Source organism: Trichoplusia ni, chromosome 16, assembly GCF_003590095.1.
Source record: "Trichoplusia ni isolate ovarian cell line Hi5 chromosome 16, tn1, whole genome shotgun sequence".
In the NCBI taxonomy this organism is placed as follows: Eukaryota; Metazoa; Arthropoda; class Insecta; order Lepidoptera; family Noctuidae; genus Trichoplusia; species Trichoplusia ni.
In genome coordinates, this window is record NC_039493.1 from 8,546,775 (window position 1) to 8,573,809 (window position 27,035).

Below are 27,035 nucleotides of genomic sequence, written 5' to 3' on the forward strand. Positions count from 1 at the left end.
TAAACTTCAAAGCAGTTTATCTTGGTCAATTTATTGCTTACATAAAGGCACAATTACGTTGTATTTTATTATCGGACCGAGTTAATCGATTTTCGTCGCTTTGGTGTTAAAAATAAGTAATTTTGATCTTTAACAAATATGTTTAGCCTCCCACGCCATCGGTTTGGATGATGCTAGATGGCGGTCCAGTCTTATCGTTTCCATTATAAATGCTGTTAAATGTACTTAGAATTTAGAATAGAATAAACATTTATTGTTTCTAGTATTGCAGCTAGCAGCCCGTACTTAAGTTGAGGTTAATTTACAAGCTCAAGTGTCAGCATTATTCTTAGGTCAGTTATTGGGTTTATTGGGCTGGTTTTCAGCGGGACCCCTTGAATCTTGTTTACAATGTAAATAACAAAAATATTTACGTCAGTTATGCATATTGTTTTTAGTTATAAGTATTATCGTGTTGTTGTGTCGTAGTCTTAGCTATCGCATTCGGTTTTTAAACCTTTAATGGTAGTGTGAGAGTTTTAAATAAATAAATAAGAGGATTGCAGTGACAAATGTTGTTACGGGTCCCATATTGTCTGGGTTGACCTGGCTGTATTCCAAGGTCATTTACTTTAGTATTTTGGCAACGTGTAATAAGTGCAAGTTTACAGTGAAAACATTAGGTTGGTTTCCGTTTCTGCAATTTGGCAAGCTTCGCTCGTGTTGTTTAAAGTTATTTATTCAATATGCATAGAGAATGAAATATCTTAATGTATTACATGTAAAATATACTTCGGGTATATAGTGTTTTGGTCTAACATTTGGTCACGATAGGAGAACTAAGAACGGTTGTAGGCTACCTCCCTTCAGGGCGGACCTGCGAGCTGAACAATTAAGGAGTAATCAGTATAAGGAATTACGATAATTTTATATTGAATTGAATAAAAAGGTAAATTTTGGTCCTAAGTATCAAGATAAATACACATTGTTTTAATGCCCTTTTGGTAGATCAAGACGCTATTTCGACTAACTTTCATTTTCTTTAAATAAAAAAGGCGCGTATTTTAGTTTCATTTTAAATGTAAGAACTAACAGACTAAATGGACTATAACTTTTTATACCCAGTGATCAACCTCACGACCCTTAGCGGGAGCCAGTATTTTTCAAAGAAAAAATAAAAGGAAGAATACGGTAAAGATTTAACCCTCCTTAGAAGTGTGACTTTTTACGTTAAGTGGGAGCGGAATTAAATTACAAACGCTTTGTTCCCGCGAAAGTGCTCTCGAATAAAAGGAAGCTATTCTTATCAAATTCAAATCTCTCCTTTTCAGAAAGAAATGGGAAAATAGAAATGTCTTCATCTGTTTTGTGATGTAATCATGATAACACACCTCGACTGATCTGAAATATACGAAAACAATAAAAATACGATTGCTGTAAAAATGGATTGTTAGTACACATTACATAAAGTGTGAACAATAAACCTATATAATACATTGTCGAACAGGTTTCCGAGTAATAGGTTATTTTAAAATAAACGGTCAATAAATAGAAAATATAAAACTTGTTCTAATATCAAATATGAAAACAATAGATCGTTGTTTTATGGTAGCTTGTTAAATTTATTCTGGAAGTTAGAATCAATATTATTTTGAATGGAAATCGAAGTATTACGAGCTTACTATACTGGGAAGTTCGGGCACAAGAAAATCAATTCTACGAAATCGGGTCAGCTCTCCTTAAGTGTCTATTTACCGAGATTAAGGCGCTTGCTGAGTTTCATGCTACCTTGAAGTTTGTACTTGTCTATCCTACTTAACTAATTAAAGAACGATTTTGTGGTCTTACTGAACAAGAAAGTTAAACAGCTTATTTATGGCAGCAAGTATACTGTTTGCCTATGTATTTTTTTACCGAATTCCACATTTAAGTGTTTGGTGATAGTTCCATAAGCATTCGAGTCACAATCACAAAGACCTAGACCCGGGAGAAGCATTCATGGAATATGCTTGTCTTTTGCGGGGATCGAACCCGCGAAACAGCGCGCATAATGAGTTTGACCTTAATCACTCGACTATTCGCGCAACACCAGTTTTTTTTCATATCCATATTCAAAGCGTAAAAAGAGTTTAACACGGTAGTCACTTAATAATTATAAGCTAATATTGACACATTATTCCAGTAACATTGATTGATTTTGAATTTCATACGGAATTGCTGAACAAAAAATGTAATACCCAATGCCGAAATTAAAATTCAAACAAAGCGATTTTATGCAAAAGCTAAACAAGGGTACAATTATTTATAACTCGAAACAGACAATTTAACCATTTTATTTTTAAACACCGTTCTCGAAAAAGAGTCGACGAAAAATCTTGAATCATTTGACAAATTATTATTTTTACTCCCGGCGACGATCCAATAATGATTCTGACAAGGAACAATGTCATTAAAGAGAAATCCGATCTTCTTTTGTTAAATATTCGAACATTCTGTAATGATAATCCTTTCCCTCCGTAATTTTCCTTTGAGGCTTTAATTATTTTAAGTGCAAGATATCTGATACAAGGTTTCCAATTCGCCCATTACAAGTTAATAAACTGAATTGTGTTGAAGCACGTATCCTCTCACAGTATTTTAAGTACCTAATCCACGCTATCTATTGTGATTGAGAAGGCTATAGGCAGTCAGAAGCCTTACAAGATGTAACCTAGATACCAGTCCAAGATAGAGGTGAAGGTCAGGTTAGCCAGAGAATGTAGAGTACTGAAACTATGTAATTCAGTTGACGTCGATCGAATTGCTTAAATGTATGGAATTGACACCTGTCACGTGACTTATCAAAATGTCATCTTCATACATTGAAGCGCTTATCGCTGGTACTCAGAAATGTCACATGTATACATGACGTAGGTAGAAAAGAGCTTGTTCATTATTTAAACGACGAGATTTTGCTTACTCATACACAATAGTTAAGCGGTCAAGGAGAATAATATTGAAATCAGATTTATATACTTACTATGTATATAATTAATACATGTTTATGTATAGCCCGCCTCTATTCTTTCAGTAGAAAACATTTTTTATGGTTATTAATAAGTCATGAAGTTTTAATCTAGAATTAAGTATGAGTATTATTTTATCCACTGCTTTGAAAGTAAATTTTGACATATTTTTTTTAACCTAAGTGATAGATTGAAAACTTAGTTTTGTTTTGGTTTATCATCATCTTTCTAATTATGATTTTAGACCATTCCAGACACGATATCATGTATGTGTTTTCGGGCCTTCGTGAAAAAATTGTAATAAAAGTAATACTTTTATTACAATTTTTTCACAGCATTAGCTCAGAACAAAAGTTCTCTCGTTTGTTGCATATGCACGCTATGTAGGCTAGCATAAAAGTTCAAATAGTTTGAGAGAAGGTAGGTCGAGCTCCGAATACACATTTTAATTAAATTTGATGAAAAATAACTTTCAGTGCATGCACAAAATACAGACTTTGACAAAAGTAAGCTTCCAGTACATTTTTGCTCTCAAATTGGGTTAATGCGAGATGAAAGCTCACAAATCTGAGTGTAACCTCCAATATCGTATCTAAACGCTGTAATATATCTATTAATCACATTCAGTGTAATCATAAGGTTCTGGCACAGCTATTAGGAGGGTTGACAGATTAATTAATTAGTTTCCATTTCTTTACGACCCTTAGCAAGTCGACTGTGTAGCAAAAATAAGGCGACATCCCTCTTGCTTGTCCATTTCGTTTAGCCCAGACTAACCCAAGGTCACAAAATAATGTTGTTTACAAACGCTAAATACTAATGGTAATAAGCATAATGAACCGTAATTAGCACATTGGAAACTAGACCAACTCTGCATTAGATACAATGACCGGTGAAATATGATTAAAAATAGTTTTACTGGATTGGATCTGCATTTTTCCTTTTTTTGGAGATCAATTCAAAATTTTGTAGGGCCTGGTAACATTAAAGTATTATTATTTTGCGGTGCTAGACGCAACCATAATTTGTCAAGTGCGAATACTCCTCTCTTGAGCTCTTTATTATAACGAAGTGTAACACATATCGTCTGATAAAACCTTTCTATATCAAGCCACATGTCTTCATCTTGGGAAGGGTAATTTTTACTTATCCTCATAATATTATTGAAGCTTAACCTACAGCTGTTCATCACATAAGTTTTCATGGCATGTTTTTGGACATTTACGGTTGCCTCTTCACTTCCCCCAGATAACAAATCATTCCTGACATCTGTCGCCGTTTCCTCCGACATGGGTCCCTTTCATATTACATAAGCGTCATGGTTGATACCTGAATTATGAAACCGAAAGTCGGCGAAACAGTAAAATTAACAAATACATTTCAGTGCCAACTCTTCGGATCAGCTCATTCAATTAAATCATTCCGTTTGGTTACTCTTTCAAGTTAGCAACATAATGTAATAGGATAACACTTTACAATGGCTACCAGACTAATTTGAACTCACGCCTCAGGGAATTAGGTGCTAAATGCCTTGTAGACGAGAGCTAAAATCTGCCCATATCATGTTCCTCTTCACAATCGCACAACAAACATATAAATAAAAATGTAAAGGGAACAAATAAATTATCTGGTTCGGAAAGCTCAGTCTACTGTAAGCCAGAACCAATAAATTGCTGTAAGTAGGTTGATAAAAGCCGATCATTGCCGGGATAGCTGCAAAGGGATATTTGGAAACTAAGAAAGAATTTCATAAAGATCTGGGGAATTTGCCCGAGGGTTCGGGCGATGGAATCCCGGATCAACTTTTTATTATAACGACTCGATTGGGGTAGTAGCTGTACTATAGGATAATCATGGGATGAGACCAATACCATATCATTTGGCAGAATTTTCTTTCTTATTTGTGTAAGTGTAAAAAGTAAGTCTGATGTGTGTGTAAGACTGATAAAATGTTTAGTCTTAGTCGAAAAGTGTCAGTGCGTCTATAAAGAGCTTTTTATAAAGCTTTATGCTCGCTAGAGTGGAAAAGCCCTCACTTCATTAAGTTTTTCCTTTTTTTTGTGTGGCTGAATTTCCCTAACGCAATGAGGTAAAGAAAGGTCAAATTTGGATAATTTTATACATTTTCTTGTGACTTAATCAACTGGAACTCCTTGACTACGTAGAGATGTTTAAGTTAGGGAGGAAAAATGTAAACTCGTCCGCCGTTTCATAAATTGTTTGCGGAAGTTGCATCGAGAAAACGTAGGCTATTTATTTTGCTATGGAGAACACCAGAAATTTTTCCTTTTCTGATTTCTACCAAACACGGACATACGTTTATAGGTAATACAATTTACCTGGATTCCTGGTATTTTACTTCCACAAATGTGTCTTAGTTTTTCCCTACACTCTGTTTTCGCATTTTCCTTTTCCAGGGTACTTTCAACACATACATAACAGTTTATTAAAATCAAATATTACAATATAACTAGCTTATAAACCCCTTGCTGAAAATCTTTATAATATTATCAGCTTACAGACGTCACACTCTTAGACTTTTCCAATATACGAAAGACTTAAGATTTGATCACCACACTAGCTAAATGCGGGTTGGCGATTTTGGATTCAATATTTGGAGGTTTTATTGCTGGAAATGTATATTCGGATGTAGATAATAGTGGAGAATCAATAGCAAACTGCATGGACCGTGACCTATTTACAAAACTGGTGCACGCTTCACCATCGTGGAACTTTTATCAGATAGGACTTACATTTATTTGCAATTAGGCTGATATAGTTTTAAGTGTAGATAAAGCTGACAAAGGTTATCTTTTTTCTAAAAGCGTGTATTAAATGTGATAGTATTAAAGTACCACTTTAACTTTTAGAATATAATTATTAAAATTGTAATTCCAATAACTTCTAATGATCGAGTTGCAACTCTGGAACCCAGCGCTAGTTGCAACTCGTGCAGTGGCACGAAATGGAACAACGCTCGGTCGACAGCTAAAAATTCTCACACTGCATCGTAACCCAATTTTGGTTTGATATTGCCATTTCAGAAACAAACCGAGTACCTAAGGAAAATCAAAAGCAGAATCAAACTAGTTTTGGGTATGCTTGCAGTTACGAGTATTCTCTACATATCAATACAATCAAACGAGTAAATATAATTAGTAAGATAAATACATTAATAAACTCGTCTGTACCTCCTTCAAACTATGTAATATGTTACGTCACTCCGCCTGAGGATTTAGGTTGATTGATGGACAGATTTAACTTATCCATTTTCCTCACTGGAGGTAGAAACAATAACGAAAATTGTTTGGATTCGGTAAGTATCTATCCAGATTTTCTCAGAGTCGGAAGCTTGCTGACGTCAGTTTTTATACATATAGATCTAGTTGGTACTTCAACGGCAGTAACCGAAAACTAAAAAATTTTATCCACCAAAATCCAGCAAGTATCAAAATATATGTATACTTTATATAAAATCTTAAAAGAAGCGTATATTAATTTGGTATGTTATTCTTTAATAGATGGCTGTAGGCTCCGAGGGGTGTCTCGTCGGTGTGGCGCCGCGCCGCGCTGACGCCGCCCTCCCGACGCCGAAGTCTTGCCCTTGCGGACTTCCCACGCTTACTCACATAACAACTACATTAAACTTTCATGGAAAATGGCACCGAAACTATTTTGCATTTTTAACTTTGAACGATACTTCATCATGATGTTTATGACTCGATTTTTGATGTTTAAATTAGGGGATTCCTTGTCAAACAAGAAAAAATCATCGATTTTCTTTTTTTCATTACACTACCACAGAAAATATCGCAGTGAAGCATAAATCAACCCACTTACACGAGTATTACAGTTTTACTTCGCCCCGCACTTTCATAATCAATTTATGAGCACCAAAAACGGATAAAAACAACAGAATGTTCCATCCAATCCTGACGTACGTGTAGGTGTAATACCGACCTACATATAACTATAGCTATAGGTACCTCTGGTAACCTAATAATGGCTTTGGATCTCACAGTAAGTGGCGAGCTTATCGCCTTTATATCCCCTTTAATTAAACGAGATAAGGGTACGATTTATCTATTAATTTGCTCCTGTACGCTTTCGCTATCATTCCTGTAGCCACACTCGATACATGAAAGGAAACCTTTTCAGAAAACAAGGAACGATCCCAGTTTTTATTTAAAACAGGATTGAATTTTAGACTTACTACAGAAGATTGTGTATTTGAAAAATAAAGTTGCTGGTAAGAATTAGTTTTGTTCCGATCTGAACTTTGTGGGTTTGAGGATTTGTTTTCTTTACCACATTTGCACGGAACCCTCAGTGTCACGAGTCCGACTCCCCCTTTACCATTTTTTTAAGGACATTGTATGTATGCGTAACTTTAGACCTAATGATAAATTTAGTGGTCTCAAGACCGTACCAAAGATTTATAATGTATAAATATGCGTCGAAATTGTTAAACTTATGAAATAAGTACGTTCATGTTAAGGGTATTTCATTTCTCACAAAGCCTGACAAACAAACAGGTGGGTACTTTGAGTTTAATGGACCATAATGTTCTACACAACTGTTTTATCGCCTGACAAAGACCGGGAGCCGTTGCTTTGGGGCCTACCAACACTTCAACGTAAATGATTGCAGTTAAAGAAGAGAGATGCCGCTATACGAGTGTCGTACGCTGTCCTGCTTTCACACCTACAACGAACATGCACAAGGGGTGCTGGTGGGTTCTTTGAATTGGGGAAGGAAATGTACCTATTTACGGTCCTTCAAGTATGATTTATGCCTTAAGTTAAATGTAGGAAAACAATAGCCGTCATGGCAGTTTCGAAAATGTTATGTAAACTATACTAGTTTACGAAGTTCGTTACTAAACAAAGCTAGAGAAACTGCATCGACTGCACTCTTGTGTAGACCTTTTTGAAGTTGTTTCAGCGAACAAAAGAGGTATGAACGTTAGAAGAATAATTCCCGATTCGTAATGTACAATGTGTTATAAGGGATAACAGTCTTCAAAAAGAAGCTCTCAATGCACTTGGTACTTTTCATTGCGTGCAGACTTAACCTAATCACTCCAAGATTTCTAATCCGATTAATTAACGTATTTTTTTTGTTCGATGCGGAATTTTTTGCTTCTGCACTCCATTGAGGTTTTGCGATTCGTTTTTATTTCATGCGCATTATTGTTATTTTCAGCATTCAATTTAAAGAAAACAAACCTATAAAATAAATCCGCAAGTGATATTGAAAAATTAATAATAAATTTAAAACTTTTTTCTCCACAATATACGATATAATTTAAATAAGGACTAACTTCTTTTTAAAAGGCTGCTCTAATCTATATCTTCTTCTTTTCTTTCGAATAAAGGTTTAAATAATAAAAGTACCATTTCACGAACATCTAATTAAACGTAAAGTATTCTTATGTTGTGTCGAGAGCCTTCACACATAACCTTCAGAACTTACAAAAGCTGTCACACACTCGTCAACTTCCGTAACTTACAAAACAATTCCTTTACGCCACATTAATTTATAACCTTTGTTGTTCTTATGTTTGATGTTCTCATACATTTAAACATTGAGTAACTGTTTGAAAACCATTGTTCAGAATGATTCTATGTTTTTAGACTGAATTTCTTGTAAAGTAATCAGTATAGAACCGTCGGTAAAAAAGAAACGGACGTCTGTTTGTTTGTCGTTCCAGTTGGATTTTTGCAACTAAATTTTGAGGCACTTCCAAAGAAGCCAGCAAGCCGAAATTTTCAGGGTAGCTTCAAACCCAATGACAACGCAATTGACAACTATAAAACGGCTGGACCGATTTTGATGGAATGACGAATTTAAAAACGTGGGTATTTCGGTTTTTTAATCGATTTTATTTATGAATCCTAATTTTCTTCATAATATATCCAAGATCTTTTATAAAGATTATCCGCGTGTGTGTGTTGAGGTAAAACATATCTTAAATCGACTCTAATGAATTAAATAAAGAAAGATCAATTTAGCTGTCATAACTATGAGTTATATCCAAGACGCCCGCCGCATACGTAATTATTCAAGCGCAGTCGTTTCATCGCTTATTATTCATGTACTGAAGTTTAAACGACCTTGGATATGCTAGATACCTTATTGCCAGTCTCTCGTTTTTCAGTGATATACTAGCATTATATATGATTACACTATCATTTTCCACTTTGAATTTATAAACGTCATAATTTAAAGGAATATATGACGTACGTTTAATTATACAATTAAAAATCTACTGAGATGATTTTTAAACAACATATTCTACTACTTACTGTATGTGTGTATGTTACTGAAGTCCTAAACGGCTGAACCGATTTAAATGATTTTTTAACCTTTGGAAGGCTAAGTTAATTGGTTTAGAGTGACAAATAAAACCAACGGATCGAAATTTGTCGCATCAACTCACTTATATAAAATCTCTTAAAACTATAATTGCTAATGAATACTAATAATATACCAAACTCTAGTAAGGTTTTAGAAGACATCGTGATTCCTTTCACACCAAAATTCATATGTGTATGTTAGAAGTCACATCGTCTGGAGAAGTGTGAAAAATCGAATGTCAACGTATCAATCTAGTGTCGAGTTCTTTTGTATATATAGTTTTACAAAGTTCACGCTTTTTACATTTAAATAAGTATACCTTAAGAATAATGTAATATTATATTTCGGACTAGCTGATGAGGATTATAAAAAGAGGTTTTGTTAGAGACGGATTACTGATTATAAAATATCAAGTGTCTTAAAGAAAAAAAAAATTAATAGATTTAAAAAATCTAAAAACCCACCTTTTTAAATGCTATTAAAATTCTATAGTTGTTAATTGCATTTTCATCGGGTTTGAAAGCACCCTGAAAATTTCAGCCTGCTGGCTTATAGCCTGCTAGCTTATAGCCTGTTAGCTGCTAGCTATAGAGGGGAGTGCCTCAAAATTGAGTTGCAGAAATCCAAGCGGAACGAAAAACAAACAAGAAAAGTGACTGTATAAAAACGTAGCAATATAAAAGGATTTCAATAACCTGTCCTGGAAATTAGGTCACTTAAGAATCCTTCTTTGTGAAACCCAATTAAACAAACGACTAACTAATATCCTAGCAGTTCCATCGTATGTTAGTATGTAGTCATAAGTCAAGTCACGGAGCGCTATAAATCAGGACCGCCATACATTTATCACTCGGCCTACAGCAGCTGCCTCCACCTGTCTAGGTAAGACTAGCAGTTGTTAAAACGAGATGCCGCTCTACCGCCGTATAAAGCACTGTCTCGTTCCCACAATTGGAATGCTGTTGAGGAGGTGGCGTTAGGCTTTCTGTTTGGCAACAGTAAGTAGATGAAATGAGTAAAGTATATTGAGACTGTTCGGTGCTAAGCGTACCGAGCGCCTGATAAAGTATTAATGCAAGCTTCACACCGGCAATTTATACCTATTTATTTATTCAGTAAGGAAACCTACAATTTACTACAAATAACTGAAAATGATCAAAGTATTGACAATCGTTGTCGTTGATAGAAAATGTTAAATTGTTTGTAAAAGACAGAACTGTTTCATGACTAAATGACATTTAAATACATTTCATATGCCGACGATGAAAACTGTCAAAACTTGGTTTCTACTGCTCGCCTAGTGTTGTAAGTTTGAAAAGAAAATTGTGTTTTACTTCAACTCAGCAGTATATTATACCGAAAAAAAATCTTTAAATTTTTTAAACCTATTCAGTTGGATACCATAACTCACAATATCTAGTACCTATTAATACAAATGTCATTAAAAAAAGGTATATTCCCGTCCTCAAAATTTCTGCTGACCGCGGTTGGATATTGAGCCCCATAAAAGCGAATAGGCTTTTGAAGGATAAGCCCTCGTGAGTGCGTTACAAGGGTTGAAGGGTCACCCATTCAAGATTTAACAGCGACATTTCCAACTTACTCAAAATCCCAATTAAATCACCATGGCAACGAAATGTTATGGTACTGCCCACAGATCATAATATATTGTATAGACGTAGAATTATTATTAAAAAAAAGCCACCTTTGCATGCCCATATACATGCAGGTTCAAGCTACAAAATGTTAAATTGTGGCCCACTTGTGTGAGGTACCTACCATGTGTCAGGTACCTATCTATACCGCATATTTATTTGTTGGTCTGGCTTATTGAGAGGAAACATAAACGAAAACCAGTTATTTTCAAGTTTCTTACTGGCTTACTGGTCCGCCGCGCCAGGTCATGACTAAGGACTCTGGTTGAGTCCGGTCTAGTTCGGCTATCCCGATAAATACGCGTGAGTAAACCGTTATTAAATAAATAATTTAATCCGCCTCACGAAAAAATTCTCATCAAAGATAAACCAAGTGCCTATTTTTCTTCCTAACGACTACATAGAGTACCTCTATATTTTCATGATCTGTGGCTATTCCAATAAAAGCTTCTGTAACAAATAAAACCTGTGAAAATATTCCACGAACACATTTCATAGCATTAAGTTTGTTGTTAGTATTTATGACGCCATCAAGAAATGAGCGGAGTACCGGAGTCTATTAAATTAATGCAACGTCGTTCCGCCAGAAGCTGGTAGTCTGATGTTCGCAAGCGTTTGGAAAACTCCGGTAACGTGTAGTAGAAAGTTTTAAGTACACGTGTAGATGGAATATGAATTATTTATTTATGTACAGAGAGATTCCTTTAAAATACGCCTTTAAGTATTTTGGAAATTTTAAGTTCTTGCTTCAGTCTTAACTTGAAGAAATTCAGCTTCGTCATGGCGTTTTTATAGGTTGCTGCAACTTTTGATAATCTATCACGATCCTTAAATAATGTCATGGATTCAATTATGAAGGCCATGACAGCGTGCTGGGAAATTTGTTGAAAAATTTCTTCTCTACAGCAAAGTACTTATGAAGCTGTGTACCGCGCGCGAATCGGGATACTGCCGATTGCATTTTGTTCTTTACAAAAGTGCCAATTTGTAGCCGAATTAAAAAGAAGCGACTTTTTACCGCCGTTTGTTTACGGATCCGTAGCTTTTTCGGGCGTATTCGGTGCGGTGTGTCGCATTTGATTCATTTTGTACCCTTTTTCGAAAGATACTAATTGGCCAAATGCTGATTACCCACGTAAAGTATCACCATACCATCTAAATCGTCCTTATTGTACACTAACTTACCGTAAATTATTAGTGGTTTAGACTAGCTTGTTGGACCCAGGACAGATGTCCATGTTATGAGCAAGATCATTTCAAATCAAATCAAATCTTTATTGCATACCAAATTGTTACATAGGTTTGTTTTGTGTCTGGGTGTAAATGATCTATATTATGTATGTATTTAGCATAAGTACGTAGCGTATGAGTATTAGATAACTGCTATACAAGTATGATAATTTGTAGTACTCATAGTAGATGCTTCGTGAAACTTGTGGAATATTATAGGCACGTGTACATATCATAAACCTATAATATTTCTTATCCACCACATTCTACTCTCATACATCTAGTGGTACTTTTTGAAACGTAACTAATAAATCGATGAAGTCGCGTATTTCATCAAGTCTACGATGAAAAGTATTCTGCCAGGAATCAAGGCCGCGCGCAGATTTCAAGACATATTATTGAGCTGCGACTGAATAATATTACCATTGAATTCTTCATAAGTCGATATTACGTGGAGACAGACTATATAGTATATATGTATAGACATACGTACATATTATATGTATGTTTTGTGTTTTATTCGTCAGCATCTCTGCTCTCCTTGTTTATTTAATTTAGCGTCGGAATACGCTTTGGATTGCGAACATCTTGAGAATTGTATTACGTACGTTTTCTAGGGTACTAAAATTGTCGGTTGTTGGAAATTTAGTTGCCGCGTGTATGAAGATCATAAATTGTACCAAAAAGCTTTATTTGATTTCCACGACTTTCCCAACGTGATTAGGTTTACCTTTTCCCCAATTACAAGTTATAGAAACCCTTTCTTACGAAAGAAATGTTCGAAACTATTTATAAGAAAATTGTGTTTTTTATTTTCTTGTTTGCCAAATTAACAATCTTGGTTCTGAAAGGGTATATTTAATGATGTTTTAATAAAGAAGAGTGTATTTCTAATGGCATCCATATACCTAATCATATATTAAATTATTATTTGTCTTAGACGCATTAGTAGAGCAACGTTATTTATTATTTAAAAAATAGCCATTAGTGTTCATATGCAGGAACATTAGAGCTCTGACACCAGGTTGTACATCCATAAAAAGAGCAGGACAAAAGTTTACAAAACAATAAATAAAAACAATACATGCTTTTGTTATGTTACTCAACTTACGTATTCGTACTGGACTTCAAAGCTGTTCCCTATATACACTTACAGTATTATTAACGCACAGAATAAAGTACTAACAGAAACACACTTTAAAGGGCGACTTTGAGTACGGTGGACAGTGGTAACAAAGGACTTAGATATAACGTTTAAAGGTACTGGGGCCTACCAGCACCTCTCAATGTAATGACAGTTCTCGTTGTTAGAGCGGGAAAAAGCTCTACACGGTATAGCGGCGTTCCGTTTCTGCAACATTTAATAGAGATGTTTGTCAACATCAAAGTGAGATGCAAGAAGAAGTGAAGATCAAGATTACACCGATAGCTAACCCACTAAACGCGTCATGTCGCGGGTTCATCCCCGTGTAAGACAAGCGCTTTTGTGTGCTTCATGCTTGTGACTGGAGCGTAGACTTGAGCACAGGCTTTAACAAATTCAACTAACAGTAGGTGACAAATGACTGGCAAATGAGGCGTTGTCTCTTCACAAAACACATTTATAAAATTTTAACGTGCAGTTTGTTATATAATTTTCTTCCAACATTTTTATAACTAAACAAATTGTAGTTTTAAATTGAAACGTCGTCACAAACGTTGTTGAATATTACATTCATTTCGAGTTGGACTTTAAAGTGTAAATTTTATGGTCGCCGGTAGTTATGACAGCGTTGTTTACTCACTGAAATGTTGATAATGTTTACACGCTCCGCTCGCCACCCTTTGCATATTTAATCTGTTTATTTCACGTGGCGAATAAAGCCCTAACGGTACGCACTAGCTCATTTGACTCGGTGTGTTTGAACGTTCATTTTGACAAGGCGACAATTATTAGCGACTTGCTATACATTGCGTAGCCGAGATGCTCAGGTAGCAATAGCGATGTATCACAGTGAGCAATGTATCGCGATTTACACGATGTATTTCGCTTGCATTACACCAACATTAAATTTACCCAGTTCCCGGCGTAATGGGCTCTAAACAGGGCAAGACAATTGACACACGACGCTCTGACAGGTTATATTTAACTTCAGTTAAAACGTTTTCACTGCTTCATTGTGATTTTAATTCAATTGCATGCGGGCGTGAACGAATTATTTATTTGAATTGTTATGTGTTTTTTTGTATAAACATTCTTTTATAAAAATGTACATACTGCATACAGTATAGTATTTTGTTCGTAAACTATTAAGAACCTACACATTTACTGTTCGTTAAATGCAAACTCTGAACCACTTTCATATACCTAATAAGTACTTAACGTTCAAGTCAATTAACGAAGACAAACATAGAAAGTATACATTCATTCTCAACCTTTTTAGGGTCCAACCAGTAGCGCTACGGGGCTACGCTACGCCGCTCGTAGACAATGTCGCTACGCCTAAAAAAATATTTATGATAGACCTGCTGTAATAATTTACCTAGTTTGATTATAAAGTTAAAAATAAGTAAAGTCTTTATGCATATTTCATTTTATTATCTTTAAATGAATGAAACACTTACATGCATATCATTCATATAAATGTAGAAGACTATCTTAAAAAGAAAAATTAAATATGAATGCATAATATTTTTTTGGTTTATCGACATAATTATTGAATGGTCTACATTTTAAGAACTAAAGCAGCACTGAAATTAGATTAAAATGGTTGTTATTGAGACAATACTTTAATTACTTTTGAAAAGTTGAAAAAATATAACTTTTATTTTCAGAACACAACGGAAAGCTAAACACCAAGCTTACAACTTTCAATATTTTAGTCTTCATGTACGTAAACATAATTATTCGTGGCCCTTTAGTAACTTTATTTTGTTACGCCGAAATCGGTTATTTGACTTCTCAAAAACTTTACATGTTAATAGTAAATATAGAAAATGTGTACCTACGAAATATGACTATTAGAAATGCATAAAAAATGCTTTAGTGATTTAAAAACTAGTACTTTATTACCATTAACTATATAACAAAGAAATTACAGTTTCTGAACAAGATAATATCACCTAATGTTTTTTGGCAATCATTCAACGCTCTTTAATTACCAAAAAAGCAATTAAAATATACTCGTAAATCCCGTCCCTGCCGATGGAGACAAAAAGCTCGTATAGACAGAGAGTTGTATATAATAGATATATTTATAAGTAGTAGCGGGCGATACGCTGCGATGCGCGCTGGTAGCAGTGTGTGGACAGACACGGGCCGACCTAGATCGGGTCCGCTCGATGCCGCCCGAAGCGTTCGCCGTCGCCCGCCCAGAATAGACGCAGCACGTGCGTCGGGCGCGCCACACGCCCGCACCGCGCCGCCGCCGCTCGCTCCCCGCGCCGCCGCGCCGCTGCCCGAGAGCTGTGCCGCCGAGCTGGGCCGCACGCAGCTCACCGCGATCCCGCGCTATTCCCACTGACCATGTAACCCGTGTTGTGATCAGCCCGCGCAAAAGGACGACGTTAAAACTCTAGTCGCAACTCTGAGTAAACTATTAATAACCTCGTTAACGTGAAAGTATTTAGTGACTGAATGTTTACTGTGCTTCGGAATCGTAGTGGCCTTGTTCGTTATCTCGCACCGGGAAAGCTTTCTGTTACCTTTATAATTCGTTGTTCTTTATCTGTCATAGTGTAGAGCTGTTAGTAGTTTATAGTGATATATTTTTGTGATGTATCCTAAAAGCCTTACTTGAGTAACAAAACACAGTAACGATGTGCCTTATCCTGTAATATTCACGTTATTTACGACAAATACCTGAGTAACGCAATACATACTTGGTGTAAGCGCGCGTGACTCACCGCCAGCGATATGCAAAATTACAAGTTCGCGTTTGTCTGTGCATTACTGTTTGTACCGGAACCTATCCTAGCCTGGAAGGCTGACACGTAAGAACTATTTATCATTCATGTTATCTAATGCAAACTTTTATTGAGTTATGAAGTTTACAAAGCGCTAACTTGATACAGTCTGAATAATTTATTTAGTTTGAAACTGAGCCGCAGTACCGTCATAGAAGCATGTTTTGAATAGTCTCTCGTATTAATTTATGCAGAAAGTTTATGAAGGGGATATGATGCTATTGTTCATCTGACGGTCCCTGAGAGAGACAAAACACAAACGTAAAAAGTTTACATGAGCGGTACGCGGCGAGTGGAGCGCGTTACAAACTTACTTTACTGATAGCGCATCGCGATACAAACTAGCCGCGTGTCGGGCATGCCAACAAAACGAGCAGACGTAACCAAACTATATCCTATTTATGTACAAAAGTCATTTAACTGCTGGGCTATACACAAACCTATATTTATAACAATTATTCCCAGAGTTTTATGATTCACAGGGTCGTGAATAAACGGTCTGGGCGTTAGGCTTTTAAAATATTTCAGTTAAGTAGATACCAACTGTTGACTTTTTTTTATATTGTAGAGTTAAAGTATGGGCGAGAGCGTTAGGTGATGAACTATGGAAGATGAACGAAGCTCTTACCAAATCAGACCAAATAAGAATCGTGAGTATTTATATTTTGCTACAAAATTATATTGAAATATTAGGAAATGCTACACTGAACTAGTGATACTTTGCCTTTTATTAAAATTGAAATGATTTTTATGTGTTGAATGAAGTTTCATTTGTAATTTTCGACGACAGCAACTTTTTTGAATTCAATGAAAAAATTAATCTTTAAAAGATGGAACTTGAAAATTAAATTTTTCTTAAAGATTGTTACATTTGTTACCGATGCCGATGAATGTACGTTGACAATCCATTAAATCACATAAATCATAAAAATAAATATATTTCTCAAGTTTAAATTACAAAACATTTCATGAATGAAAACACGTGCGATCTAATTTTGTTTCGCGATATTAAATTTTACAGAAATACAAACAAATGAACGCGAGCGTAAGAAAGAAAGATGGTAAGCAAATATTGGATTCTTCACTGCGTTCTGTGAGCAGTATGCTTACACGAAAAATCAATGCTGTCAAGGTAAGCCATGGTCGTAACTTCTTGAAGTACATAATGGCCCATCATATACCCCGTCCTATACATTTCCGTGCCTTTCCGACAGTTTAATTACTGAGTTATGAATGCACGATGGAATGCGTCATCATTAAGCTTTAAAGGAATTTCATATTGAACTCAATGGTATACAGGGTGGAGACTAGGTTATCACGTTAATTGAAATTACATACTGTGTATGAGGTACTTTTTTACTCGCAATAAAACCATTTTTTTAATATGGCAGAACATCACGTAGATGTTATCAAAGTGGCACTTTTATATATAAGTATTTTTTCTTATTGTTTAAAAACCATTCCCGCATTCCCCATTTAATTCTTGTGCCACGGGGGATTTCGCAAACATTCAAGTCACATACAATAAGATACCCAGACACCCAGATCATGATACTGAGTGAACAATTATAAAATCGTATAAGTCAGGATATCGAGGTTCATTTATTTTATTAATCTTTATATTGTTTGACAAATTACTCCTCTTTTTATTTTAAAATACTAATACATGCCATTGAATTCAGTGTGATAACCTATTTCTGCTTCTGTATAAGTGTATAACATTATTCAACGGAAAGTCAAATAATTGAACATTCGTATAAATCTAGCTCATTTTTATTTATCATTTAGTATTTTATCTCGACCTTGTTAACAGATAAGCCTGAACTTTTCTCTTTGTGTTAGAGGCCGCAAATTAAGTTTCCGCGGTAACAAATCCTATTCCATTTTTCCATTATGTAATTTTCCAGGAAAATACTTGAATAATAATGACGGCATCTTTTATCAAAAAAGTACGTAGATGTTAATTACAAAGATTGGGTATAGTGGTATCGTCGTAATAATTAACAATTTTTCGTCTTTGAATACTTGTTTTGAATTCCCATAATTTGTATAATGTGCTAATGGTGTCTAGTTAACTTAAATAAGTAGTTCGTGAAGTTTCGTGAAGCATCAAAAAAGCGATAAGTGTTTTGTTTTGTATCCATAGATTAATTTAGTGTTATAACGAAAAGCGCTTGTGATCATACTTATCCATTCCTTATTTTCTTTGGTTTTAAAATCAATATAAGACATATAAAACGTGTTTAGAGTTTCAGTTAAATTAAGTGTTGTTTTAAAATCAAATACACGATTCACTGAGAATCAACAGACCGGCTCAAAAATAAAATTAGTTCATACTTCACAAAGTCGTCATCGGATTATCTTTGTATGTGTAGACGTTACTTTAAAAAGAAAATGCATTATTTGAAAATTGAAAACGTGTTACTGCAACGCAAATACAAAAATCATGTTTAATAACATTTTCGAGGTTCACGGAAACACTTCTAGATGAAAAATAAATTAAAAATAATCATGCTTAGTTATAATTTATGTCTATAATACCAATGTTATTCACAGTGTATTCACGCAACAGCCGAAGAATTAGCGAGGACATTCAACTACACGTACAATAAGTCTTATCCATACGAATATTGTTCGGCGAAATATTCCAAGTTTTTCTATGAAGATGAATCTGAGGATCCTGGCTCCCTAGACGAGGACGCACTGCCGAGATACGTAGTGAACAACACACACTATATGAACGTGTCTCTGGAAAAGGACTCGCACTTCTACAACATAAATGTTAATACAAACACGAGTTGTGTTCACGTTCCAACTAATATTTTTGATGAAGGTATGTTTTGTTGTTTTTGCTGAAGGCGAAATTGGATGATTTAATTTTTTTTTATAAAAGGACAGTCGCTATCTCCCCTCTACTGTCGAAAGAAGATCGTAATATAATGTAGCATTAGTGTTCAGACGAAACAAACGTCTATTTTATCTTGATATAGTATGTTAAGGCACTAAGGTAGTTTTCTTAGTAGAGAGGACGAAAATAAAGCTCATTTAGATGACTTTATTTTACTTTGAGCTCTATTTCTATGAAGAAATTAACTTACTTTGATTAGGTGTCCAAAAGTTTTAAAAGTTGCTTTGAGACGAATGTTTAACGAGAAAACTTTTGAATTAAGGTTTTTTTTTCGTATACTTACTTGAAGTTTTCGAGTGAAGGAAAGAAAATGTGTGAAAGTGAATTTTAGAGGTTTTTATGACCTTTATTTTTTTTGTATTTTTACAGAAAAGAATGCCCAAAATGCTATATTATGGTCAAAGGGTTTAAATGATATCTTTTTAAAAAACTATAACTCCGATCCATCTTTGTCGTGGCAGTACTTCGGTAGTTCACACGGCATACTGAGGTTTTACCCCGGAATGCCGTGGAACTTTAAGGAGGTGGACACATACGACTGCCGAGTAAAGTCGTGGTACATTGAAGCCGCCACTTGCTCCAAGGAAATGATTATTCTATTCGACGTATCCGGTTCAATGACTGGCTTCAAGAACTACGTCGCAAGAAGAACGTTGGGATCTATTTTAGACACATTATCAAACAACGATTACGTCAACGTTTATACTTTTAAGAATAAGACTGAGTTTGTTGTGGCCTGTTTCGTGGACTTGGTTCAAGCTACACCTGAGAACTTAAAGACTCTCAGTGACACCCTCGAGCCGACAGACAAAGGAAAAACTCATAAAGTGCCTCTAGAGGGTTACGCTAACTTAACGACGGCGTATATCAAAGCTTTTACAACACTCAAGCAGGTAAGTGAGATGTTTATATTACGGTTTGGTCGGTTTTAGTCAGGAAAGTTTAACCACGTCATAACAACTTTATCGCTCAAAACAAGTTTGGACGTAAATGCTAATGCGGTTATTTCGATATTATTATGATAATATTATCTCGTTAATCTGCTTTTCGACCAAATGCCTAGGGGTTTGAATACTTGAAAACTGATTCTATTTATTATTCTAAAGGATTATTGTGAACTTCTCCCAATTAGCATTTCGGGAAACTTTGCGACTTCGAAACAACTCCTTCTATTTTAACAGTTAATATTTTGTTTTTAGAGGAGAGCAGGATGCAATGTGAACAGTACGCAGGGTTGCAACCAGTTAGTGATGGTGATCACGGACTACGTCCCTGGGAACCTGACAGAAGTCTTCGAAGAGTACAACAGGGAGGTCGTCGACGGGAAGACGTATATACCAGTCAGAGTCTTTACGTACCTCATAGGAAAGGAGGTAACAAACGTTCGAGAAATCCAGTGGATGGCGTGTCTGAACAGAGGTGAGTGACTCCAATATTTTCGCGCGCTTTCGCTCGGAGCTCGTAAATATTACGAAGTTCAATGTACAACTAGACTCCATTGGTGTATAAAATACATAATACACCGTCAGTTTTTTTATTGGGTTATGCGAGGAAATCTAAGTATGATTACTTCTCGTAACCCATTGGCTATATGAAAATGACGATTATAAATATTCTGCATTTTGTGAGTCACAGTTATTTCCATGTAAATTATTCAAGTGCAGGTATTTTCGTTTGTAATGTAACGCTGATGAGAACGAAAGTTAAATGGAAGCTCAGTTGAAAGCATTATAAAGTGGAGAGTTATTTAAGGGTAATAATTGAAGTGCTTTGTTTCTTAACCACCTCTAAAGTACAACTGCAGTATTGGAAGCGAGACAGTGCTAAGCAGCGTATAGAAGCAGCTCTTTTCATTAAAATTTAAGAGGCGATTGTAGTAGGCACTCTATTCAATCATCTCATTTTTTATATCTCAGGTTACTTCGTCCACATACATTCTGTAGAGGAGGTTCAGCAGCAAGTACTGAAGTACATTAACGTCATCGCTCGGCCCATGATCCTCGAGAACGAGGAACCTCCACCGACCTGGACTCATGCAAATATTGATCAAACGGTAATCACATTATTTTCACATCAATATATCGAATATGGTCCCTGAATGCTGAACAAAACTACATAGAAGTAATTGCCTCTCAAACTTTAGTGACACGCGGTATAATGGTTTTTAAAATTTTGTTGAACCAAGTACAGTCATTTGACATCTGAATAAATTTATCCTTCTTGCGGAGATCGCGGATATACCGACACATAACAAGAATATTAATTTTACAACTAGCATTGTTTAGAGCAAAGTTTTTCTTATATTCATTCTCTGGCTATATTGAATGTCTTTTTTGTGTATAGGTATATTATATTATTGAAATCAAATTACAGCGTACCACAAAATGGGGAGTTAGCGGAGACGTTAATAAGGTATGATCGTTATTTTTATAGAATGACATATGAATCAAAACCTAGTGTCTGGTAAATAATATTGAATGACTAATGTTTTAGCCTGATGAAGACAAGCTGGTGACGTCGGTGGCTATCCCAGCATTTGACTACAAGTACAATGAGGAGAACAATGACGCCTTACTTCTTGGTGTAGCGGGTACAGACGTACCAATTGATAGCATCGCCAAACTTGCACAGCCAAATCAGGTATGATTTGAAACAGTTTCCAAGCATATTCTTCACATGTTTTAATTAAAAAGCCATTTCATATACAATCAATGGATAGTCATAAATAAAAGTGAACAAGCTAAAGATGTTAGTCTTTATCAGAATTCTTCAATCATGTATTTATGGTAAAGAGGCGGTAACTTAGCATAGTTTGAGTTTGATTCAAGTAAATTTATTCAAGTGGTACCAAGACGTAACAACCAAACAAACTTATCTAAGTGCCATCTAATTTATAAATGAATATCATACATTTTAAACTGGCATTTGTTTGAGAAGCAAAACATTAATTTACATATTTCGTATGAAATTTCAGCTCGGTGTCAACGGCTACTCGTTCATCGTGAGCAACAACGGTTTCTTGCTGTTACATCCTTTACTGACTACTACTGTGAGTATTATCAGTTTCTAAAAGGTAGCTATCCTACGTTGATCGGTTTTGATACAGTAAAAAAACCGGCAAGACATTGATGAGTAATATCAACCACAAACATGAGAGTTTTGTCACAATTATTTACATATGAGTGCTCAAGAAAAAAAAAATAGAACTTACTATCTGACCAGCAGACGTGGTTATGACATATGAAAAAAGGAAAAATGTTGTCCGATTCTCAGACCTACCCAATATGCACATAAATTTGCATGAGAATGGGTCAAGCCGTTGCGGAGGAGTTCAATTACGGACACCGAGACACGATAATTTTATTTGATTTAGTAGATAAGATTGCAATTTTAGAACTGTCCCCATTACTAAACAAAACTTTTTTATTTCTCTTTAGATCAATGGCGTCCTACAAAAGAACTACAACAGCGTAGACTTTGCAGAAGTGGAACAAGTCGATGACGGTAAAGGCACGCGCGAACTCGGAGACCAGATCAAGCTGCTGCGGAAGAACCTCGTGGACGGCGTGGACGGACACATGAAGGACGTTAAAGTGCTCTACCATTACGACAATATGAGGTGAGATATTTCATATTGATTATCAAAATTACATGTTCGATGATACCAGCCATATTTTTTCAGGTAATTCTAAGTCTAAAGAAAGTTTAAAAATGAAACCAATTATTAATTAAACTGATATATAAGTACCTAGTCAATGTTACTAAATGTAAATGTAGAAAAAGTAACACCATACGCACTTGAAAGGCCATATACTAGTACGCAATAAAATACAAAACGAATAATGGTCCCTAGTGACGTCATATTTGTACTCACTGTAACATAATTTATTTTCAGGAGGATAGCTCGAGTAAGCCACGACTATTTCTTCAACAAACTGGAGGGTACCCCGTTCTCCATGGGAATATCATTGCCAAAAGGTTACGGTGACACTGAACTGGAGCTAAAAGAAAATCCTTTGGAGGCGAAGCAAGGAAAGGAACTGACTGGACTTAACGTTACTGATTACTTCAGATACAGCTACAGAGTACATCCTGATTGGTAAGTAATGAATAATTATTTTTTCATCCATAGTAAATACTGGGACTTCATCTAATTTTGACCGTTCTTGCATGTTTTCTTATAGATCGAAGATTCGTAGTCTGTAGCATCACATTTTAAATTTATTTCAAAATCTCTGTGCCCTTTGAAGATATCCCGACTGAAATGAGATATGTATGAATATTTTTGAGTAAGGTTACAAAAAGTCGATAACTTTTGCATTGGTTGGTTCCAGGGTATATTGCAAATACCATTATTTGGAAGGACACGAATCCGAAAACTCGGAGGTGGAAGTTTGGAAGTTTTTGGTGGGGCTATCCAAAAATGAAATTAACATAACTAAGCAGCAGTATACAGGAGATGGGAATAACACGGAGAAATTCAGCCTTGACAGTAAGTGAGGAGAATAAATGGACATTCAAACAACAACATTCGACAAACTTTTAATTTTCTGGATTTTTGGAGTTTTCGTACTCCCATTCTCATTTATTTGTTTTTTAGCCCACTGCGGTATGACTCCATTAGGAAAAGACGATTACTATTGCGGCGAAGAGCTGGTTAAACAATTGGTATTTGATGCGAAACTATCTGCACCATACTTCGAAGACTGGGTTGCTTCTGAAGAGGAATGGGATTTAGCAAGGAAGTACAATGTCAGCGTGCGTTTCATTGCCACGTCAAGTGGTTTGACGAGGTGGCATTACATTTTTGACACGGATAAGAACGAAAAAGTTGATGACCACGGCTTTAGAAGAAAGGAATATGATGGAGAGTAAGTACTTGTAATAAGGTTCGGTATACATGTTTAGAAATAATAAAAAATAAATATAAGGAATTCCATGTTTCGTTATAAAGTATTCATATGTTGAAGGATGTGGTAATATATTATATTCCTTGCATCTGTTACATAATACGTATCTTTTCGTAGCGTTTTTGGAGACATGCACCGCAATACTATAGAAGAGACTTGGTACAAAGCAGCAGTGTTACAGCACATGATTAACAAGGAGTCGCTGGTGGTGGCTACTCCTCTGCCCATTCTGGACGACATCATCCAGAACCCACCAAGCGTTATCAATGAGGATGGAGACATAACACTCACCACCAGCTACGCCATTTTCTATAAAGATTACAAGTCAGAGACACCTGCCTCTGTTGTGGGATTCCAGTTCTCCTACTTGAAGTTTTACGAAAGATTTTTACATATTACGAACATTACCCTGGATGGTTCTAATGTAAGTTATGTTTCGCTAGTTGCTCTTATAGCGTTTTGTATGTAATAAAAAGTTGCAAGTTAAATATGATGAGATCCGGTTTCCAATTGGCCTGAGTTTGTTTGCTTTGACGAGTACTTTGATCCTATGTAAAGTTTGTACTTAAATACATATTTCCATGCTAAACTTGTTCATCACACTTGTTCTTCATGTTTCAGGACCCAACATGTGATTCGGATAAGTACGATTGTTACGTGATAGACAGTTCAGGGTACATCGTGTTAGCCAAGGAAAAAGCACTAGTGGGCCAGTTCTTTGGAACAGAGCAGAAATACGTGCTCCAATCATTTTTGGACTTGGGGATTTACGATCACGTTGAAGTGTTTAATTATCAAGCTCTTTGCCCACTATCTGTGCTGATCAAGAAAAGTGATTCGTGGACGCTTCGGACGGTTAGTCAGTGATAATAAATATAATACATGAATACTTATGGAAAGTTGTCGCAAAACACCCTTCAATTCCTTATAAATACCTACCTAATAAATAAGTACCTTAACCAGGGTATCTGGAGAAGTGCGGATGAGCAGTTGCCTCGTTATGCAGCTTAGAGGTAGAAAACTATAAAATAGTTTCACAACTCGAAAACTACTAAAAATCGAGGAACACGCATGGTGGGGATTCAGCTATCCCAAAGTGCCTTCTGTTACTGGGCCGCTCGACTGCTCGTCCTTACTTCTTCGGACATCCTGTACATATCTTTATAGCGAGTCAACGCAGTCTTCTTTGATTTGTCTCACTTCTATACTGGCAATTTTAACGTGTTCTTTTGTTTTACTTTTTTAGCCTTTCAATTTAGCATTCAACTTTATCCAGTGGTTATTGACTGAGGCCTTCTTCATGGTGACTAACATTTACAACCAGAACGACAGTGTGTACGGAGCCGCCGTCGAGTCCAGTCATGGTGAGATATAATAATGAGACATGGATTCTGTAGATAAGCAGCTTCAAAATACATCAGATATAAAGTCAAATCCCTACACGCACAAATGATGCCAAAAGTGGTTTAAGTATCTATGATTAAAAAAATTAGGCAGGTTAACAAGAAATGTTTTTAATATTTTTAAATAATTAGACATTGATGTATACAAGCCAGTCCGTTGCCAAGTTTTATAATTTTAAAGATAATGGTTATCAATTATGGCAGTAACAAAGCTTTTGTTGTTATAATCATTTAAAACAGATCAGGTTAGTCAAATAATATCGCTTATCTTGCTATGTAGTAACGCATAGTACTTAGATAAATAAATGGCCGGAAAATTAACTTACTTAAAAGCGTCTTAATTTTAGAGCGGCTTACAGTAAATCTTTAACAATTAATCATGAAATCTATCTAATACGAGAACTTCTAGTCTTTCTGCGAAAAATATCCTGCAAATTAATAAAAACGCACATTGATATCTTAGCTGCATGGTAACGCAGCTTGTTACTATTGTAAGCCTCTAATTCTTCTGCTTAATGTAACCGCATGGTCGTCTCGCTCGCAGACTATATCGAGGAACTAATCAACCAAGGCTATACAGAAGCGCCAACGACGACTCCGCCGCCTTTACCGGAAAACAAAACAGCATCGGATAAAGAGAATAAGGACGAGAGCCCGTTCTCCTGCGATCATAGCATCACTCTTTACATACTGAATCAAACGTATTTCTTGAATACGGCGGGAACTTCACCTACCGTTCAGAAGGATGAGGCAGGGGAGTGTTGGCCTCCTTACTGGGCTGCCTACATCCCCAAGACAAACTTGCTGCTCGTCGTCGTGGAGAAGTACAATGACTTTGATAGCAACTGCACGGTGCCGCCGGACACGAAGCCGCAGCCGACTTTAATGTCCAGGACCAACCGCGAGCCGTGTCATAAGCTAGACTTGGGCGCCTTGCACAGAAGAAGACTTGAAGGCTGCTATACCTACCATGATGGGGTATGTAGATAACTATTGGTTTTGTTAATCTGTCGATCGAAATAATATTATTAGGTACTCCAATTAATTTTAACATGAACTGTTTCAAAAAGGTTTTATTTTATGGTGTGGAAGTTAAGCTCTGCTCCTGAAACGCTGACTTGATACGATGATGGCAGCAGCTAGACGATAAATCGAAAACCAAGCTAGGGTTATAGCTGACTTAGAAAGCAATGGTACAGTCTACTTCCATTTTTTTTTAAACCAAATGCTATGTCACATTTAGAATCCGATCCACAAGTGTTCCCAGATGCTCCATGTATTTTTTGCTTGAATCACCCTGAAGTTTACAACTACGGCAATATTCATCGTCTAATTGAATTTCTGTTTTCCTTCTCTCAGGAGCGCAATATAACAGCGTGTGGTATTGGCAGCATCGCCCGCCTCGACCTGGCCGTCCTGTTGCTGGCCGCGCTCATGGTCCTCACCAGACTTGTCTCCTGACGCTAAACAGATATATTTGTACATTTGTTACTTTGGCAATAAAACTTGTTGCACCTGAATGTTGAGTGTTATTCACACCCTTATCTGATAGGTTGATTATTGGTTTCGTTATAAGCACTTCATTTATCTGTACACCGACTAAATTAATAACCGACCCATCTGTGCTTTCCTACATCAAC

At 35.9% G+C, this 27,035-nt stretch overlaps 1 protein-coding gene across 2 annotated transcripts; it reads left to right on the forward strand.

Moving 5' to 3' along the window:
- Positions 1–15,461: 15,461 nt before the first annotated feature.
- On the forward strand, positions 15,462–26,915 carry LOC113501665 (voltage-dependent calcium channel subunit alpha-2/delta-4). 2 transcript variants are annotated; one of them, XM_026882846.1, is made up of 19 exons: positions 15,462–16,201; positions 16,743–16,824; positions 17,196–17,306; positions 18,731–19,007; positions 19,452–19,975; positions 20,282–20,501; positions 20,999–21,135; positions 21,456–21,494; positions 21,576–21,722; positions 22,057–22,131; positions 22,520–22,701; positions 22,978–23,181; positions 23,417–23,574; positions 23,683–23,953; positions 24,110–24,416; positions 24,614–24,847; positions 25,239–25,356; positions 25,940–26,373; positions 26,755–26,915. In XM_026882846.1, the coding sequence occupies exons 1-19, from the start codon at positions 16,125–16,127 to the stop codon at positions 26,854–26,856; spliced, it is 3,699 nt and encodes a 1,232-aa protein (XP_026738647.1). In that variant the 5' UTR covers positions 15,462–16,124; the 3' UTR covers positions 26,857–26,915. The 2 variants fall into 2 exon arrangements, with proteins under 2 accessions (XP_026738647.1, XP_026738649.1); XM_026882848.1 differs by having other exon boundaries at positions 25,976–26,373.
- The last annotated feature ends 120 nt before the right edge of the window (positions 26,916–27,035 follow it).

What these genes read in the sequence shown, in the direction of transcription:
- LOC113501665 (XM_026882846.1), top strand. Translation starts at nt 16,125, where the DNA reads ATGCAAAATTACAAGTTCGCGTTTGTCTGTGCATTACTGTTTGTACCG. An exon ending in GATGGCGTGTCTGAACAGAG is followed by an intron (nt 20,502 to 20,998) that starts GTGAGTGACTCC and finishes TTTATATCTCAG; the next exon opens with GTTACTTCGTCCACATACAT. An exon ending in GGAGAAATTCAGCCTTGACA is followed by an intron (nt 23,575 to 23,682) that starts GTAAGTGAGGAG and finishes TTTGTTTTTTAG; the next exon opens with CCCACTGCGGTATGACTCCA.